Source organism: Leucoraja erinacea, chromosome 4 (genome assembly GCF_028641065.1).
Source record: "Leucoraja erinacea ecotype New England chromosome 4, Leri_hhj_1, whole genome shotgun sequence".
In the NCBI taxonomy this organism is placed as follows: Eukaryota; Metazoa; Chordata; class Chondrichthyes; order Rajiformes; family Rajidae; genus Leucoraja; species Leucoraja erinaceus.
The window spans coordinates 93,464,569-93,483,981 of NC_073380.1; the positions used below are offsets into that span (position 1 = coordinate 93,464,569).

The following is a 19,413-nucleotide window of genomic DNA, read 5'->3' on the forward strand; positions in this document are numbered from 1 at the left end:
GGGGGGGGGGGGGGGGGGGGAGGCAGTAGTAGAGAGATAAGTTTTTTTTGGCCTTCCATCACAGCGATGTGATGGATGTTTATGTCTTGAGTCTATTTGTTTGTAATGTATGGCTGCAGAAACGGCATTTCGTTTGGACCTCAAGGGGTCCAATGACAATTAAATTAAATTGAATCTTGAAAAATGTTCCCTAAGTTGGAGGAGTCCAGAACCAGGGGCCACAGTCTTAAGAATAAAGGGGAAGTCATTTAAAACTGAGATGAGAAAAAACTATTTCACCCAGAGAGTTGTGAATTTGTGGAATTCCCTGCCACAGAGGGCAGTGGAGGCGAAGTCACTGGATGGGTTTAAAAGAAAGTTAGATACTCCGGGGGTTAGCGGAGTCAGGGGTTATGGGGAGAAGGCATGCACGGGTTATTGATTGGGGATGATCACATTGTGTTTTTGATTTTTTGTCTTTAGATCGAATCCTGTCTTTAATTTGTGTATTGGTGATGTCTTTATTATTTAATTTATTCCGATTATATGTTTTATTACTCTTGTTAATTTCTGTAAGGTAAGTGTGAGGTGCTACATCTTGGCAGGACAAATCAAAATAGGACGTACATGGTAAAGGGTAGGGAATTGAAGAATGTAGGTGAACAGAGGGATCTGGGAATAACTGTGCACAGTTCCCTGAAAGTGGAATCTCATGTAGATAGGGTGGTAAAGAAAGCTTTTGGTGTGCTGGCCTTTATAAATCAGAGCATTGAGTATAGAAGTTGGGATGTATTGTTAAAATTGTACAAGGCATTGGTGAGGCCAATTCTGGAGTATGGTGTACAATTTTGGTCGCCTAATTATAGGAAGGATGTCAACAAAATAGAGAGAGTACAGAGGAGATTTACTAGAATGTTGCCTGGGTTTCAGCAACTAAGTTACAGAGAAAGGTTGAACAAGTTAGGGCTTTATTCTTTGGAGCGCAGAAGGTTAAGGGGGGACTTGATAGAGGTTTTTAAAATGATGAGAGGGATAGACAGAGTTGACGTAGAAAAGCTTTTCCCACTGAGAGTAGGGAAGATTCAAACAAGGGGACATGACTTGAGAATTAAGGGACAGAAGTTTAGGGGTAACATGAGGGGGAACTTCTTTACTCAGAGAGTGGTAGCTGTGTGGAATGAGCTTCCAGTGAAGGTGGTGGAGGCAGGTTCGTTTTTATCATTTAAAAATAAATTGGATAGTTATATGGATGGGAAGGGAATGGAGGGTTATGGTCTGAGCGCAGGTAGATGGGACTAGGGGAGATTATGTGTTCGGCACGGACTAGAAGGGTCGAGATGGCCTGTTTCCGTGCTGTAATTGTTATATGGTTATATTATATGGTTAAGGTGTCCTTGAGACTTTTGAAAGGCGCCCACAAATAAAATGTATTATTATTATTATTATGATGAATTGTGGTGCTGGCTCGAAGGGCCGAATGGCCTCCTCCTGCATCTATTTTCTATGTTTGAATGACGGTGTAGACTTAATGGGCCGGATGGCCCCGCTAACCTGTGATCAGGGAGGATGAGGGGGACTTGATAGAGTGATAAAGGGGAAATCCTTTAAAACCGAGATGAGAAGAACTTTTTTCACACAGAGAGTGGTGAATCTCTGGAACTCTCTGCCTCAGAGGGTAGTTGAGGCCACAGTTCATTGGCTATATTTAAGAGGGAGTTAGATGTGGCCCTTGTGGCCAAGGGGATCAGGGGGTATGGAGAGAAGGCAGGTACGGGATACTGAGTTGGATGATCAGCCATGATCATATTGAATGGCGGTGCAGGCTCGAAGGGCCGAATGGCCTCTACTCCTGCACCTAATTTCTATGTTTCTATAGCGTTGCCCGGCATGGAGAGCGGCCCGGGCCGAGGGCCACCGAGTGTACACAGAGACAGACGGGTATGAAAGCAGCGGCCATGACCCCCGCGTCCCCAGGGCCGGAGCCGCCACTCACTCACCTCTCGCCCGACTCGGCGTCGTCGAACTGTCCCGGGACCAGCGCATCTCCCCGGCAACCGCGCGCGATCATCGCCAACTGCCAACCGCCGGCCCTCAACGCCCCGTGCTCGGCAACGGCCACGGCCACGGCAACGGCAGCCGCGCCGCTCACCAACACCACACGCCAAACGCGTTTTCGAAATGGATCAGCCACTTCCCTTCCTTCTCCCCGCCACCCCCTATCAGTCTGAAGAAGGGGGTGCAGCAGCATCTATGGAGCGAAGGAAATAGGCAACGTTTCGGGCCGAAACCCTTCTTCAGACGTTTCGGCCCGAAACGTTGCCTATTTCCTTCGCTCCATAGATGCTGCTGCACCCGCTGAGTTTCTCCAGCTTTTCTGTGTAACCTTCGATTCTCCAGCATCTGCAGTTCCCTCTTAAACAGTCTGAAGAAGGGTTTCGGCTCCTTCGCTCCATAGATGCTGCTGCACCCGCTGAGTTTCTCCAGCATTTTTGTGTACCTTCGATTTTCCGCATCTGCAGTTCCTTCTTGAACACTTCCCTTACCGAGATAGTTAACAACAAAGATCATGGTGTTTAAGAAGGAACTGCAGATGCTGGAAAATCGAAGGCACACAAAAATGCTGGAGAAACTCAGCGGGTGCAGCAGCATTTATGGAGCGAAGGAGATAGGTAACGTTTCGGCGCTGAGTTTCTCCAGCTTTTTTGTGTACCAACAAAGATCATGGAGCGGATGATCTTTGGTTACAAGAAAATAAGCACGTGGAGGAAGGAACTGCAGTTGCCGGTTTTCACCGAAGATTGACACAAAATCATAATCATAAACACCATAATCCTCTATAATCTTTGCACAAAAGGCTGGTGTAGCACAGCGGGACCGGCAGCATCTCGTGTGAGTAAGAAATTGGAAACATTTCGGGTCGAGCCACTCCTCGATAGAAAATAAACTTTGGTTCCCCAACAGAGAGAACAAGTAGATCACCCTGTCCCAAATACTGACCATAAAAATAAGTGCTGCTAAGCAGGATGCATTTATTGCCGGTTTAGAAAAGATACAATCTCAAGTAAAAATAAAAATAATCAAAAATTACTTCTCCCAGAAAATGTGTATATTGAAATGTCTATACTTCCGCATGAATCCACGAATTCGACTCACTTTTAATGTCAAATTACACAAAAATCTCGCGAGACCCAAGAGTTTGCAATCGCCGGAATCTTGAGCAATAGTTCAGAGTGGGTAACGTTAAATGAAATTAGTGAAAAGGATTATTTTATGTTTGTCGTTCGTGAGTTGTGAACCATCAAAAGGAGTGAGGGACAATGTTATCCATCTCCGACAGTGTAATTTGTCTCACGATTGCATCGATTGCCTCACACTTTTTAACAGACACAAATACAACGGATGAAGCTGAATTGGCAAATATACTAAACGATGTTTAGTTTAGTTTATTGCCAATTGTACCGATGTCTAGTGAAAAGCGTTTGTTGCGTGCTAACCAGTTAGCGGAAAGACAATACACGATTACAATCATGGTGTACAGATACACTAGGGAATAACGTTTAATGCAATATAAAGCCAGCAAAGTCCGATCTGATAGTCCGAAGGTCTCCAATGATGGAGATTGTACACCAGCATTGTGTGTCTATCTTCGGAGTAAACCAGCATCTGCAGTATCTTCCGACACATTTCGTCTGCTTTCTCGCTGTGGTGGGATGGCTCAGTGTATAACAGCTGTGAAGAAACTATTCCTGAATCTGGGAATGTATATTAAACTACGAAATGTTATATTAAACTAGAAGTATGAACCATTTGAAAAAAAAAGTATTCCTCCCTTGATTGTCCAATAAACTCCCTTGTGCCATATTTTGAGCAAAGATTGGTTTTGAGTAGCTAATGCATCTTGAAGTGCTAAATGTGATGTGAACTCGCAACCCGGAGCCCGGAGCCGCCACAGTGTTGCACACACTGCTATTGGATGGCGTCAGAGAATGATCAAGCTGTAACTAAATCAGCCCTGTGTGGCGTCATAAAGGCGGGTGCGAATGACGTCACGGAAAGCCGCGCTGCATGCCCCGGCCGGCCCCCAGGTGTGAACGCTGCACTGGGGAGGGCGATGGAGCCAAGCGCGTCTGCTCTTGAGCTGCACGACGATCAACTGAATTCCTGATGTCTCATGGAATCCACTGGCAGACAAACGGAGAACGGTTATAAGTGGTGAGCATTTCACTGCTATGTCAATAAATCATATGCATACTGTCGATTTACACTGCCATGCTTTATCCCCTATCTTTCGCCTGTCTTCATTCTCCCTGTCTATGCAGCGCTCCTTAGGCAACATTTTTGAATCATAAAAGGAAACAGATTGCTGCAGTGACTCAGCGTGTCAGGCAGCATATCTGGAGAACATGGATAAGTGTAGAAGGGTCCCGACACAAAACGTCACCTATCCAAGCTTCCCAGAGATGCTGCCTGACACGCTGAGTTACTGCAGCAATCTGTTTCCTTTTATGATTCAAAAATGTTATTCCAGCACTTTCTGTCCTATTGTGTAAATCAGTGTCTGCACTTTTTTCTGCTTTTAAATCACAATTTTCAATGTTTAAGAAGGGGACAAAAGAATATGAAAGAAAGCTTGCAGGGAATATAAAAGCTGACTCTAAAAACTTATTTGGATATGTAAAAAGGAAGAATAATGTAGGTCCTTTACAATCAGAGACAGGTGAATTTATAATGGGAAACAAATAAATGGCAGAACAGTTAAATTAGTACTTTGTTTGTGTCTTTCTCACTGAAGACAGAACCAATCTCCCAGAAAGACTAGGGGACTGAGGATCTAGTGGGAGGGAGGAACGGAAGGGAATCCACATTAGTCAGGAAATGGTGTTAGGTAAACTGTTGGGACAGAAGGCAGATAAATCCCCAGGGCCTGATGGTCTGCATCCCATAGTACTCAAAAAGTTGGCCCTAGAAATTATGGATGCATTGGTGATCATTTTCAATGTTCTTTCTACTCTGGATCAGTTCCTGTGGACTGGAGTGTAGCTAATGTAACTACACTTTTTAAGAAAAGGAGGGAGAGCGAAAAACAGGGAATTATAGACCAGTAATATACATCGGTAGTGGGGAAGATGCTTGAGTTGAATATTAAAGATGTAATAGCCGTGCATTTGGAAAATAGTTACAGGATCAGTGAAAGTCAGCATGGATTTATTAAGGAGAAATCATGCTAATCTTCTGGAATTTTTTGAGGATGTAACAAGTAGAATGGATAAGGGAGAGCCAGTGGATGTGGTGTATCTGGACTTTCAAAAAGCTTTCGACAAGGTCTCACGCAATGGATTAGTGTGCAAAATTAAAACACATGATATTAGGGGTAGGGTGTTGATATGAATAGAGAACTGGTTGGCAGGCAGGAAGCAAAGAGTAAGAATTAATGGGTCAGTTTCAGAATGGCATGCAGTGACTAGTGGGGTGCCACAAGGCTCGGTGCTGGGACCCCAGTTATTAACAATATATATTAACGATTTAGACGAGGGAATAAAATGTGACCTCCAAGTTTGCGGATGACATAAAGCTGGCTGGCAGTATGAGCTGCGAGGAGGATGCTATGAGGCTGCAGGGTGACTTGGATCGGTTGGGTGGGTTAGCAGATGCATGGCAGATGCAGTATAATGTGGATAAATGTGAGGTTATCCACTTTGGTGGCAAGAACAGGAAAACGGATTATTATCTGAATGGTGTCAGATTAGGAAAAAGGGGAGGTGCAACAAGACCTGGGTGTGTTTGTACATCAGTCACTGAAAGTAAGCATGCAGGCACAGCAGGCAGTGAAGAAAGCTAATGGCATGTTGGCCTTCATTGCGAGAGGATTTGAGTTTAGGAGCAAAGAGGCCCTTCTGCAGTTGTACAGGGCCTTGGTGAGACTACACTTTGAGTATTGTGTGCAATTTTGGTCTCCTAATTTGAGAAAGGACATTATTATTCCTGGGAACCACCATCTCCAAGGACCTTAAATGGGGGGCTGCCATGGACTTCACAGTCAAAAAGGCCCAACAGAGGATGTACTTCCTGCGGCAGCTGAGGAAGCACAATCTGCCACAAGCAATGATGGTCCAATTCTCTATGGCCATCGTAGAGTCTGTCCTCACCTTCTCCATCATGGTCTGGTTTGGCTCAGCCACCAAGCACGACACCCGGAGGCTGCAGCGAATCGTCCGATCAGCTGAGAAGGTTATTGGCTGCAACCTTCCCTCCATTGACGAACTGTACACTGCAAGGGCCAGGACACAAGCGGGTAAGATAATCTCCGACCCCTCATACCCTGGCCACAAACTCTTTGAATCACTTCCCTCTGGAAGGCGACTTCGGACTGTCAAAGCTGCCACAGCCAGACATCAAAACAGCTTCTATCCACGAGTAGTAGCTCTACTCAATAACCAATTATCTGTAGCCTCCTTTTACTCTGGTATTTTATTTAATTCACATGTTTAATCAATAATGTTTTATTATTAATGTTTAATGTTTTATGTGTCATTCCTATGTCGTTGTCACTTGCGAGCGGAGCACCAAGGCAAATTCCTTGTATGTGAATACCTGGCCAATAAACGTATTCATTCATTCATTCATTGCTATTGAGGGAGTGCAGCATAGGTTCACCAGGTTAATTCTCAGGATGGCTGGACCGACATGATGATAGAATGGGTCCTCAGGGCTTGCATTCACTGGAATTTAGGATGAGAGGAGATCTTATAGAAACATATAAAATTCTGAAAGGTTTGGACAGGCTAGATGCAGGAAACATGTTCCAGATGTTGGGGGAGTCCAGAACCAGGGATCACAGTTTATGAATAATGGGTAGACCATTTAGGACTGAGATGATGAAACATGTTTTCACCCAGAGAGTTCTGAATCTGTGGAATTCTCTGCCACAGAAGACAGTGGAGGCCAATTCACTGGATATGAGTTAGAATTAGCTCTTGGGGCTAAACGAATTAGGAGATATGGGGAAAAAGCATAAACGGGGTACTAATTTTAGATGATCAGCCACGATTACATTGAATGGCGGTGCTGGCACGAATGGCCCACTCCCTATTTTTCTATGTTTCTATAATTGGATGCCAGATTTGCACACAACAGCATCTCACAAACAGCAAATGAGTTATAGAACGTTGGTTGACAAGTAACTTTCATCAGTCCAAATTTTCCTATCTCTTTCAAATTGGATGCTATTTTACGGTCAGCTGGGTTTATAAATGAGGCCAGAGTTTAAAATTCTCATCAAAGTGGTCCAATCTCTGACAATATAATTTATTGTAATGACAATATAATGACACTGATCTGGCAGCCATAATTGTGTTCAGGAAATGTGAATCAGGACTCACAATATTTTAACTCAAAAACAGAACATCCGACTAAGATTAATTGGCAAATATATTAACATTATTATATTATAGTATAATCAATTTCAAAAATTAATGCTGTCTTATGTTAAAGCACATATTAAAATACAGCTTAAGTCTTCCTTACTTGTTCAATTTTCATTCGAGTATTTCCTCTTCCTTCACGAATCACCCCTTCTTGCCAGTGTAACCATTTTGAAAAGTGACCTTTACTTTTCCAGTGTCAATGAAATGCAGACTGGAGGAACCCACATTAACTTTTTAGAACAAAATAAGCTACACGAGTTGAATATTGGATTTGCTGAAGGTAAGACTTCCTTGCGATTCAATTGACCAGGATACAGTGTTGTCTAGAGCGCTGACCTTCCTTCCTCCCTCTCTCGCACCCCCCTCCCCCCTCTCTCCCTCCCCCCCCCCTCTCTCCCCCCCCCCCTCTCTCTACTACCCCCCCCCCCTCTCTCTCCCCCCCTCTCTCCCCCCCCCTCTCTCTCTCCATCTCTCTCCCTCTCTCTCCCTCTCCCTCTCCCCCCTCTCCCCCCCCCTCTCCCCCCCCCCCTCTCCCCCCCCCTCTCCCCCCCCCTCCTCTCCCCCCCCCTCTCACCCTCTCTCCCACTCCCCCCCTCACTGTGGGGAGGACACACTGCTCTATGGCCGCTTGTCTTCACCGCTCCTCTCCCTCTCTCCCCCCCCTCTCTTCCCCCCCCCCCCCCCCCCCCCCCTCTCCCCCTCTCTCTCCCCCCTCTCTCTCTCTCTCCCCCCCCTCTCTCTCTCTCCCCCCCCCTCTCTCTCCCCCCCCCCCTCTCTCTCTCCCCCCCCCCCCCTCTCCCCCCCTCTCTCCCTCCCCCCCCCCTCCTCCCCCCCCCCTCCCCTCTCTCCCCCCCCTCTCTCTCCCCCCCTCTCTCTCCCCCTCCCTCTCTCCCTCTCTCCCCCCCTCTCTCTCTCCCCCCCCTCTCTCTCCCCCCCCCCCTCTCTTCCTCCCACTCTCTCTCTCCCCTCCACCCTCTCTCCTCCCCCCCTCTCCACCACCTCCCTTATCCTGGGACCCCCTCCTCTCCATCCCGCACTGATCCCCATTCCCACCTCTAATGTCCTCACTGACATCCCCTGTGCTCCCCTCTCCATCTACCCCCCCCCCCCCCATCTGTTCATCCTGCATTGATCTCCTTATCCACCTCGCATTGATTCTCCTGCCACACCCCCATTCTTCCTGCACAGACCCCCCCCTCCCCCCCCCCGTTCCACACTGTACTGAACCCCCCCCCTCATTCATCCTACATTGAACCACCCATTCATTTTGCATTGATCCCCCCCATACATCCCGTACTGATCCCCTCAATCCCCACTGACATCCCCCGTGCTCTCCTCCTCACACACAATTTTACCTACTCCAACCAACACACACTAATTCCCCTGCCTCAATCCATCCATCCCGCACCGACTGCCATCTCAATCCCCCCCCCCCCTCCTCCCCTCATCTATCCATCCCGCACTGATTCGACACCCTCCCCCCCCCCGTAGTACTGCGCTGGAAATGTCTTCAGAGCAAACATTGACTAGGTTTGATAACGGAATGCAATCCATTGTGTTTTAATTCCCAATGTAAAGATGGATTAATTAAATAGTGAACACATGAAACATTAAAACAGCAGTGTTCGATTGTCGCTGCTACCGTTGTGACGTTATTACAGAATTCATTTTAACGGCAAATCAATGCTCTTAATTATGATCAGTACTGTAGTTATTTAATGAGCAACATTCACAACTATACATTGGATTTATCCAGGTTTTACTTCCACAGTCGGTCATATACATCACAAATTTGGTCAGGAGATATTTCAGTCGAAATTTCAACGTTAATTCTGATGTGGGAACGATGGAAACAGCATTTATCAATAATTGTTTTTAAATCTGGTGCATATAAACTGGGTATCTTCATTGCTGTTCACAACACGTACATCTAATCTGAATATCCGGTAATGTGGCGTTTTGACACCTTTAAACATATTGCCAAAAGAACATTTGCTGCAGTTATGTCATTTGGCCATCTCTTGTCAGTAAAGGGACTGTCCCACTTGCGTGTCCTTGGCACGCAAATTACGCGACCTCGTCGTCGCGTTGTGGCGCACGGGCATCGTATGGCCACGTGAGGCCGGTCCCACTGAGAAGTGCGGAGGGGTATGTAGTAGTGTGCGCGACATTGCGCGGGCGTACAAAATCTTCACGCGCCAACGACCTGTCGCCAACTGACGGCCAAAATGGGCCGAAAGGCCCAAGACCCTGGCGCGATGCAACGTCTCACCTCCAACCGCAACAGAAGCAGGCGAAACGATCGCCGAACTCGGCCTGGGGCTCACGGCCGTTGCGGTCCAGATCCGCCCACACTTCTACTCCCAGAGCGGGGCCAATAAAATTGAAGATAGACACAAAATGCTGGAGTAACTCAGCGGGACCGGCAGCATCTCTGGAGAGAAGGAATGGGTGACGTTTCGGGTCCAGACCCTTCTTTCAGACTGAAGAAGAGTCTCGACCCGAAATATTACCCATTCCTTCTCTCCAGAGATGCTGCTGGGCCCGCTGAGTTATTCCGGCATTTTGTGACCATCTTCAAATGACGTCACGCTCTCCAGACGGCTGTACGGGCGCATGAAATCGCACGCAACCTCCGCGGGACTGTCGCGCCTCAACGCGTCCACGAGGTCGCGTAATTTGCGAAGTGGGACAGGCCCTTGAGTGTAATGATTAACTTGTCAGATAGGTATAGTCGGTTTTAACAGCTATTGTCATAAAATGCCTTTAGAAATTTCCTTGCAACCTGTATATTTTGTTGTGTATAAATTATGGAGGAAGCAAGACTGTTTATGTACCAATAGCAATAGCGACCCATGCTGTGGCCATGTCATGATAATTTTCGGTCCTTCACCGAAAACATGCTTGTAGTGTGCATGGTTAAGCATATATGTTACCATGGTCCAGGATTTATTGACATAGGTTGATCATACGCTGAATAATCCAACCACATTTTGGTTTGGAAGTGGAAAGAAATAATAGAAATTGCATTCATTGCAACGTGTAAAAGGATACTGTATTATAATTTTGCTGCTTGTCATTGTGGGATATATCATGTCTTGATTGGTGAATATGTTTTGTTTGTGACTTTATTTGAAGCAGAAATAATATTTGAATGCTTCATTGAGCATAATTCCGACTGGTAACTACGCACTTTGTCCGAGCACATTATCGCACACGTCATGCAGGCCGTCTTAAATGACCACCTAAACTGTCATTTGGCAACCTAAAAAGCTGCCTTAGGTTGCCCGGCTGGCAACAGAGAAAAAATATTAAGTGAGAGCCCTGATAATGATGCGAAGAAAAGTCTTCTCTATTGCCCTTTGCATATCGAACATAGAACATAAGAAATAGCACAGGAACGTGCCCTTTGACCCACAATGTTTGTGCCGGACATGATCTCTTCTCTCTGTACATGAACAAAATCCCTCCATTCTCTGCATTTTTATGGGGCTATCACAAAACCTTTTAAAGCCACTACCACATCTGCCTCCACAACCTGGAAATGCACTGCAGGCCCCACTGCACCCTGTGTAAAAGGAACGTGCCCCGCTCATCTCCATTAAACCTTTCCCCTCTCACCTTATTGCTATTTCCTCTAGTGTTGAACATTTCTATCCAGGAAAAACGTTTTCTGACTATCTACCATGTCTATGCCTCTCGTCATTTTATATACCTCTATCAATCACCCCCTAACCTTCGACGATCCAGAGCAAACAATCCAAGTCTATCCAACCTCTCCCTGTAGTGGAAACCGTCTAGTCCAGAGCATTCTAGTAAATTTCCTCTGCACCCTCTCCAAAGCTTCCCCATCTTTCCTGGAATGGAGCGACCAGAACTAAACGCAATCTTCCAAATACAGCCTATTTGAAATCATACATCAATCATGTCTCATTGTCCGTGGCAATGAAGGCAAGCATGTGGTTTGCCTTCTTTCCCACCCTACCTACTTGTACTGCCACCTTCAGTGAGCTATGAACTTGGACTCCAAGATCCCTCTGCACTTCAATGCTGTTAAGGGTCATGCCATTAACTGTATGCTCAGTCTTTACATTTAACCTCCTAAAATGCAACACCACACTTGCTCGGGTTAAACTCTGTCTACCACCTCATATTTCGCTTAGGTAGTTTACACCCCAGTGGTTATGAACATTGCCTTCTCTAATTTTAGATAGCCCATGCTTTCTCTTTCCTTCCCCTCCTCCTTCCCAGCTCTCCCACAAAGCCTACTGTCTCCGCCTCTTCCTTTCTTTTCCACACCCCTCCGACATCAGTCTGAAGAAGGGTCATGATCCGAAACGTCGCCTATTCCTTCTCTCCATAGATGCTGCCTCACCCGCTGAATTGCTCCAGCATTTTTGTCTACCATTGATTTTTCTAGCATCTGCAGTTCTTCATTAAACAACTTGAAGATACTCAGTACATGTTCACAACCTTTTATTCGGAGTTCCGGAAACCGAAAAGCTCCGAAAACCAGACATTTTTTCCAGGATTTTTTCCAGGAAGTTAGGTCTTTATTCTCTGGAGCGCAGAAGGGTAAGGGGGGACTTGATAGAGGTCTTTAAAATGATGAGAGAGATAGACAGAGTTGATGTGGACAAGCTTTTCCCTTTGAGAATAGGGAAGATTCAAACAAGAGGACATGACTTCAGAATTAAGGGACAGAAGTTTAGAGGTAATATGAGGGGGAATTTCTTTACTCAGAGAGTGGTAGCTGTGTGGAATGAGTTTCCAGTGGAAGTGGTGGAGGCAGGTTCATTGGTATCATTTAAAAATAAATTGGATAGGCATATGGATGAGAAGGGAATGGAGGGTTATGGTATGAGTGCAGGCAGGTGGGACTAAGGGTAAAAAAAAATGTGTTCGGCACGGACTTGTAGGGCCGAGATGGCCTGTTTCCGTGCTGTAATTGTTATATGGTTATAAGGATGTCGTCTGTACACCAAAGCTCGCAATTGGCGCCAAACTTGACCCGAAAAGACCCACGGTCAACCCAGGTCTGTACTACTGTAGCGGCTGCCTCCTCCCCGGAGACCGGGGAGACACTTAAACATCTGTAAATCATTGCTTAAATGTCAGTCAGTTAGTTTGGAGGGCTTTTATGTGAAAGGAGGGGGGGGGGAGGGGTGAAGGGGGAAAATGTAATTCTTAGTCCCCTACCTGGTCGGAGAGGCGGGGAGCGGGCAATGCCTTACTGGGTCGCCATGCAGTAAGCTCCGGAGCGCTGTGGCCGCCAACTCCCAACATCGCGGAGCTGGGGCTGTGGGATTTGGAGCGCCGCGCAGCCAGGGGTAGAGTTGCCCCCAGCTCCACGATGTTGGGAGTCGCGGCCACAGCGCTCCGGAGCTTACTGCACGGCGACCCGGTAAGGCATTGCCCGCTCCCCGCCTCTCCGACCAGGTAGGGGACTAAGAATTAAAGTTTCCTCGTTTGCCCCCCCCCCCCCCCCCCCCACCACATAAAATCCCTCCAAACTAACATTTAAGCAATGATTTACAATGATTCCCGGTCTCCGGGGAGGAGGCAGCCGCTCCAGACTTTTCAAGCCGCCCGCGCTACCTACCTAATCTACGCTAAAAATCTTCCATTCCGAAATCCGAAAAATTCCGAAATCCAATAAGTGTCTGGTCCCAAGGCTTTCGGATAAAAGGTTGTGTACCTGTACTTTTATAGAGAGATCCTCTACAATTTGCCTACCACCATAATAGATGAACAGGCGATGTAATCTCAGACTCTCCACTCTACACCCCAGCGGTACACACATTGACAGTGGAGTAGCGGTAGAGTTGCTGCCTTACAGAGAATGCAGCGCCGGAGATCCGGTATCAATCCTGACTATGGGTGCTGTCTGTACGGAGTTTGTACATTCTCCCCGTGATTTGCGTGGGTTTTCTCCGAGATCTTCGGTTTCCTCACACACTCCAAAGGCGTACAGGTTTGTAGGTTAATTGGCTTGGTAAATGTAAAAATTGTCCCTAGTTGGTGTTGGATAGTGTTGATGTGCTGGGATCGTTGGTCGGCTTGGACCCGGTGGGCCAAAGGACCTGTGTCCACGCTGTATTTCTAAAAAGACTACTTGTACAATAAAAACATAGATCTCAGACTATTGTTGGTCATAGACTACAGCTCGGAGTTCATCCCTTCCAAGCTTGTTGTTAACAAGCTCAGGAAACTGAGTCTTTACACATCCCTTTACCACTGGATCCACAAATTATGGGTAATGATGAGTCACAGGATAGAAGAGAGATCGATCATCTGATTGAATGGGTGCCAGAACAACAACTTTGCTTTCAACATTAGAAAAACTAAGGGAGCTGATTGTTGACTTTAGTAGAGGAAGGCTGAAGAACAACAAACCTGTCTTCATTGGTAGGTTGGTGGGAGAGAGGGTCAACCACAACAAGTCCCTGAGTGGGCAAATCTCTGAAGATCTGTCCTGCTTCCAGCACATTGATGCAATCATAAAGAAAGCCCACCAATGCCTTTACTTCCTTCGAAGATTGAGGAGATGTGTTATGTCCATGAAAACTCTCTTGAATTCTAAAGGTGTATGGTAGAGAGCATAATGACCAGTTGCATCACGGCCTGGTTCGGTAACTTGAACACCCAGGAATGAAGGAGCTTACAAAATGTGATGGACGCTGCCCAGTCTGGCATTCCCCCTCACCCCCCCCCCCCCCCCCCACCCCCACCACCATGGAAGGGATCTAAAGGAGGCGCTGCCTCAACAAGGCAGCCAGCATCATCAAGGACCCACAAAACCCTCGCCGCACTCTTGTTTCATTTCAGCCATCGGAAAGAGGATATAGGAATCTGAAAACTGTAACATCCAGGTTCAGGAGCAGCTTCTTCCCAACAGCCCTCGGGTTATTGAACACTATAAACACCATCTAAACTAGAAACTGTCTTAGTTGCACCAGAGACGGGCTTTTGTTTTGCTTTCTACTAGTATTGTATTTTTTTGGAGCTTTTTGTATTTAATGAACTTTTTTGTTTGTTTTATTATGTTATCTATTGAGTACAATGTTTACAGGCCTCTCATGCTATTGCAAGTAAGAATTTTATTGTTCCATTTTGACTTGACGACTTTCTTGAGAAGAGAACATTGAAGCATTTTATGTTGTTATAGTTTGAACCTATTTAAGTGAGTGCCACATTGCAACTTTCAGATTAGATTACTTTATTGTCATATACTGCAGGGTTTGATGAAATTCCTTGTTCACATGAAGTTCACAGTAAACAGATTTAGCTGCAATGGTAGTTAGTACTTTATTTTAAGATTGATGAGTCATGCAGAGAAGAAAATTGGTCCTTCAGCCCGCTGAGACTGCATCAGCCTTCAAGCACCCACTTACACTAACCCTATTCTAATTCCATTTTGTTCTCCCCACTGAGAATAATTTGAAGGCTACAAGGGAATAAAAGGAAGGTCAATTCTATCATCTTTGTATTCTTATATAGCGGCCATTTGGCCTATTGAGTATGTCAGCTCAGAAAGCAATCCCATTACACCACTAGTTTTCCCTTTCTCACAGCTAAAAAAATCTCGCAGGGATGTTACCCAAATGAAGGGAATGCACCAATTATCAATCACTAAATTGTGGAGCTCGTATCCCTCGTTTCCCTCTTGAGAAAAGACTAAAAGGTAATGGAGGAGATCCATGAGGTTGCAAAAAGATTTGATGGTATAACCATGAAACAAATTATTTAAGTTAAAATAATTAAAACCAAAACCAAGAATGTTATAACAGCCAGCGGTATACTACTGGGAATTTGGGGAAAAACGTCTTTATCCAAAAAACAGCAAGAATATGGAATGTTCTATCAGAAGGAGATGAGGCAAAGAGCCTGCGAAAATTGCACTGAGATTGTTTGAACTTGACCAGATAGGATGTGTCTATACATTTCAGAATCCATTATGCTACCACCATCAGCAGTTGTATCATCAATGAAGATGTGAGCCAATACCTTCTGCCGCCATACATGCCCAGGCCATAACAACCCCATCACCGTGTTTCACAGATGAGGTGGTATGCTTTGGATCTTAAGCGGTTCCTTCCTTTCTCCATACTTTGCTCTGGCCATTACTCTGATATGTTACTCTTCATCTCATCTGTCCGCAAGACCTTTTTCCAGAACTGTGGTTGCTCTTTTAAGTACTTCTTTTTGTCAAACTGTAACCCGGCCACCCTATGTTTGCGGCTAACCAGTGGTTTGCATCTTGCAGTGTAGCCTCTGTATTTCTGTTCATGAAGTCTTCTGCACACAGTGATCATAGACAAGTCCACACCTGACTCCTGAAGAGTGTTCCGTATCTGTCATTCAGATGTTTGGGGATTTTTCTTTATAGGGAGAATTATTCTGTCATCAGCTGTGGAGGTCTTCCTTGGTCTGCCAGTCCCTTTGCGATTAGTAAGCTCACCAGTGCTTTTTCTTTTTAATGATGTTCCAAACAGTTGATTTTGGTAAACCGAAGGTTTGGCTGATGTATCTAACAGTTTTATTCTTGTTTCTCACTCATAATGGTTTCTTCTTTGACTTCCATTGGCACAACTTTGGTCCTCATGTTGATAAACAATAAAGAAGTTTCCAAAGGTGATGGAATGACTGGAGGAAAGACTAGGTTCTGAGAGCTCTCTTATACCTGCATTAAGGAGGCATTTAAACACACCTGAACAATTCCAAACACCTGTGAAGCCATGTGTCCCAAACATTATGGTTGCCTGAAATGTATAAGCACATCTGTAATTTCTACTTGGTGAAACAAAGTTGTATAAAAATACCCTTTAATAAAATCTGACAATGTGCACTTTAACCACATGTGGTTTTTCTATTACAAATCTCAAATTATGGAGACAGAGGCAAATAAATAAACGATGGGTCTTTGTCCCAAACATTATGGAGGGCACTGTATACCTTGCTTGCTACATCGAAGCAAGCACACCAACAGGAAACATGTCAAATGCAGGCAAATGGGAATAGTGTAAATGTGAATATTGATTGGCATGGATAAGTTGGGACGAAAGGCCTGTTTCCATGTTCTGTGATTCTACTTCAGAAGGCTAAAGAAGATCGTCATATCTGCAATAACTCTTAGCAATGTCTATAAATGCCCTGTAGAAAGCAGTCTATCGGTACATTTCACAGCTTGGTTGAGCAACTGCTCTGCCCAAGCCTGCCAGAAGTTACAGAGAGTTGTTGAAGCAGTCCAGTCCATCATACAAACTAACCCCTTCCTACCCTCAATTATTCCCAGTGATTTACACTTTACACTGCCTCAGGAAAGCGGGCAACATAAACAATGACTATTCATATGCAGTCATTCCCTCTTCTCCCATCAGGTAGAAGATACATAGGCTTGAAATCAGATTAAAGAACAGCTTCTACCCGACTCTTGAACAGATCTTAAAAATGCGATGGATGAACTTGCAATCTACCTCGCTGTGGCACTAACACATTTTTAACACTATATTCTGCATTCTGTTTATTTTCTCTTTTGCATTACCTGATACACCACTATAGTATGATTTACCTGGATAGCATATAAACAAAACAAAGATTTTTACTGTATCTCAGTGAACATGATGATAGACCAATACCAATATAATCCAAGGTAGACAAAAATGCTGGAGAAACTCAGCGAGTGCAGCAGCATCTATGGAGCAAAGGAAATAGGCAACGTTTTGGGCCGAAACCCTTCTTCAGACTCAATTTCAGCTTCATGAGATGCCCATTGTCTGGAGATGTGCGCCCACATGGATGCTGCTGCACCCGCTGAGTTCCTCCAGCATTTTTGTGTACCTTCGCTTTTCCAGCATCTGCAGTTCCTTCTTGAACACCAATATAATCCAAGTGGCTTTGCAATTGATAACATCGGTAATCTGCGCAGTTCAATTAAAATGGTTCTTGTAGCAATAGATGCTTGATATGAACAGACAGCCCTTCTACCGAGTGCTGCTTTGGAGTACTTAATGAGTGATGTTTTATTTAACAGTTTATGGAATATTACAGGGTATATGACTTTCCACAAATGGTCAGATATGTTACCCCTGGAAATAACAGCAGTTGAAGGCTTCTGTGCCAAACCGTCACTGCCATTTCGTAAAATGTCTCCATCAATTCTACTTTCTTACCAAGTCTCGATATCTTATGATGCCATAATGCCCAATGTCCATTATTCAAAACCATATAGATACTCTGTGTCTGTACATTCACAGCCTGAGATAGTTCCAAAGATTCATAAACATCCAAGTGAAGACGTTTCTTCTCATCTCTCAGAAATGACTCCCCTTATCCTGAGATTATGACCCCTGAAGAGCTGGACTAAACAGTCTTTTTGCTGCATAGCTAAAAAAGAAATTTTGTACGCTTCAGTGATATCTCCACTTCATTTAAGCTTCATGAAATTGGCCCACTTCACTTCTTCATGAAAGGTTGTCCTTTCACCCCTTGAATCAGGGTGGCGAGTCCACGATGCACCCCATCTTAAACAAGGCTCAAACTGTACATAATACGTTCAAACTATACACAGTTACAATGGGTTGTCATTGTCAATGCCATTGGTCGTGTATAAAGGTAAACACATTACATCCCCATTATTTCCAGGAGAGATGTCACGGAGATGCCATGATGGTTGTGTCTTATAAAATACTTGCCCAAATCCATTTAAATTACATTGAGCTGGTACAATTTCAGCGCAAAAGCCCAACCATGACTTTCTAAAATAATGACTGCATTAGAGCGGAGGGAACAATAAATATGAACCTCAAGAAAATAAGTGGATCTGAAAGATGTACTTCGGTCTTTAAACTTTGGGGCGGTTTTAGGCGGGCAGTTGGAAGAAGGCCATATTGTTGGATATATGTGTAAAAATTTTGATGGACGTGTAAAATATTTTGAAAGAATATTTGCAGAAATAAAATTTGTTAATAATAAATTTGATCTTTTATAGAAATTTTTCTGCATTTGGGAATGAGCGATGAGAAGTTTCTAACGTGGAATCGCAAAATGGATAACTTAGAAAGAAAAGAAGCTAACTGCAGTCAATTTCGATTTGACAGTAATTCTCCTTTAGACACCAGTTCATTAAGCATCACAAAAGAGGAAATGTCACTTGCCACTGAAACTATCAGTCTATCTTCGGAACTAGCCCAGGTAAGACCAATTAGAATTGCAGGGAACAAACATAAATTTGTCACTTTTTTTGCCAATAAGAGGATGTATTTCCATTTCACAGGTCAAACAGAATGCATTTATCACTGATAACGTATAAACTTTATCGGAATGTTAACACGTAGAGCATGGATTCTGATTTACCGAATGTACAGTAAGATGTTGTGCATTGTATCTTTAATATTTTGTTCATTTTCTGCAGTCTGAATGGGCTAAAATCAAGATCTGATCTGGCCTTTGGCTGGACCTGATGTTTAGCTCTGTCTTTGTGGAGAAGTATACAGTTTGAAGCAAAGCTGCTTCTCACTCATTCTTTGCCATTCTAATTAACATATAGTGACTTGCATTCCCTACTATTGAATTTGGTTTGAATTGCTGTGTACTAAACTTCAATTAGTAATTGGTGTTTAAGAGGGAACTGCAGATGCTGGAGAATCGAAGGTTACACAGAAAAGCTGGAGAAACTCAGCGGGTGCAGCAGCATCTATGGAGCGAAGGAAATAGGCAACGTTTCGGGCCGAAACCCTTCTTCAGACTGATCAGGGGTGGGGGTGGGTGGGGACAAGAAATGGAAAAGGAGGAGTAGCCGGAAGGCTAGAGGGTGGGAGGAGACAGCAGGGGAGCTGAGGAAGGGGAGGAGACAGCAAGGACTAACAGAATTGGGAGAAGTCGATGTTCATGCCCCCGGGGTGCAGACTCCCCAAACGGAATATGAGGTGCTGTTCCTCCAATTTCCATTTAGATGAATGGATTTGGTTAATTAATATGTATGACTTATATAACCATATGACCATATAAC

General features: G+C 44.7%; 2 protein-coding genes across 2 annotated transcripts in view; one reads left to right on the forward strand and one right to left on the reverse strand.

Annotated features, from left to right (window-relative positions):
• riok1 (RIO kinase 1 (yeast)) overlaps positions 1-2,131 on the reverse strand; it is a 44,949-nt gene extending 42,818 nt beyond the window's left edge. The window contains 1 exon segment of the mRNA XM_055634809.1: positions 1,977-2,131. Within this exon segment, the coding sequence (XP_055490784.1) occupies positions 1,977-2,047 (71 nt within the window). The 5' untranslated portion in view covers positions 2,048-2,131.
• A 965-nt stretch (positions 2,132-3,096) lies between these two features.
• Positions 3,097-19,413, forward strand: part of LOC129696065 (uncharacterized) — a 61,722-nt gene continuing 45,405 nt past the window's right edge. Inside the window, exons 1-3 of the mRNA XM_055633473.1 lie at positions 3,097-4,191; positions 7,598-7,683; positions 18,394-18,596. Of these exons, the coding sequence (XP_055489448.1) occupies positions 4,151-4,191; positions 7,598-7,683; positions 18,394-18,596 (330 nt within the window). The 5' untranslated portion in view covers positions 3,097-4,150. The remainder of the gene's footprint in view (positions 4,192-7,597; positions 7,684-18,393; positions 18,597-19,413) is intronic.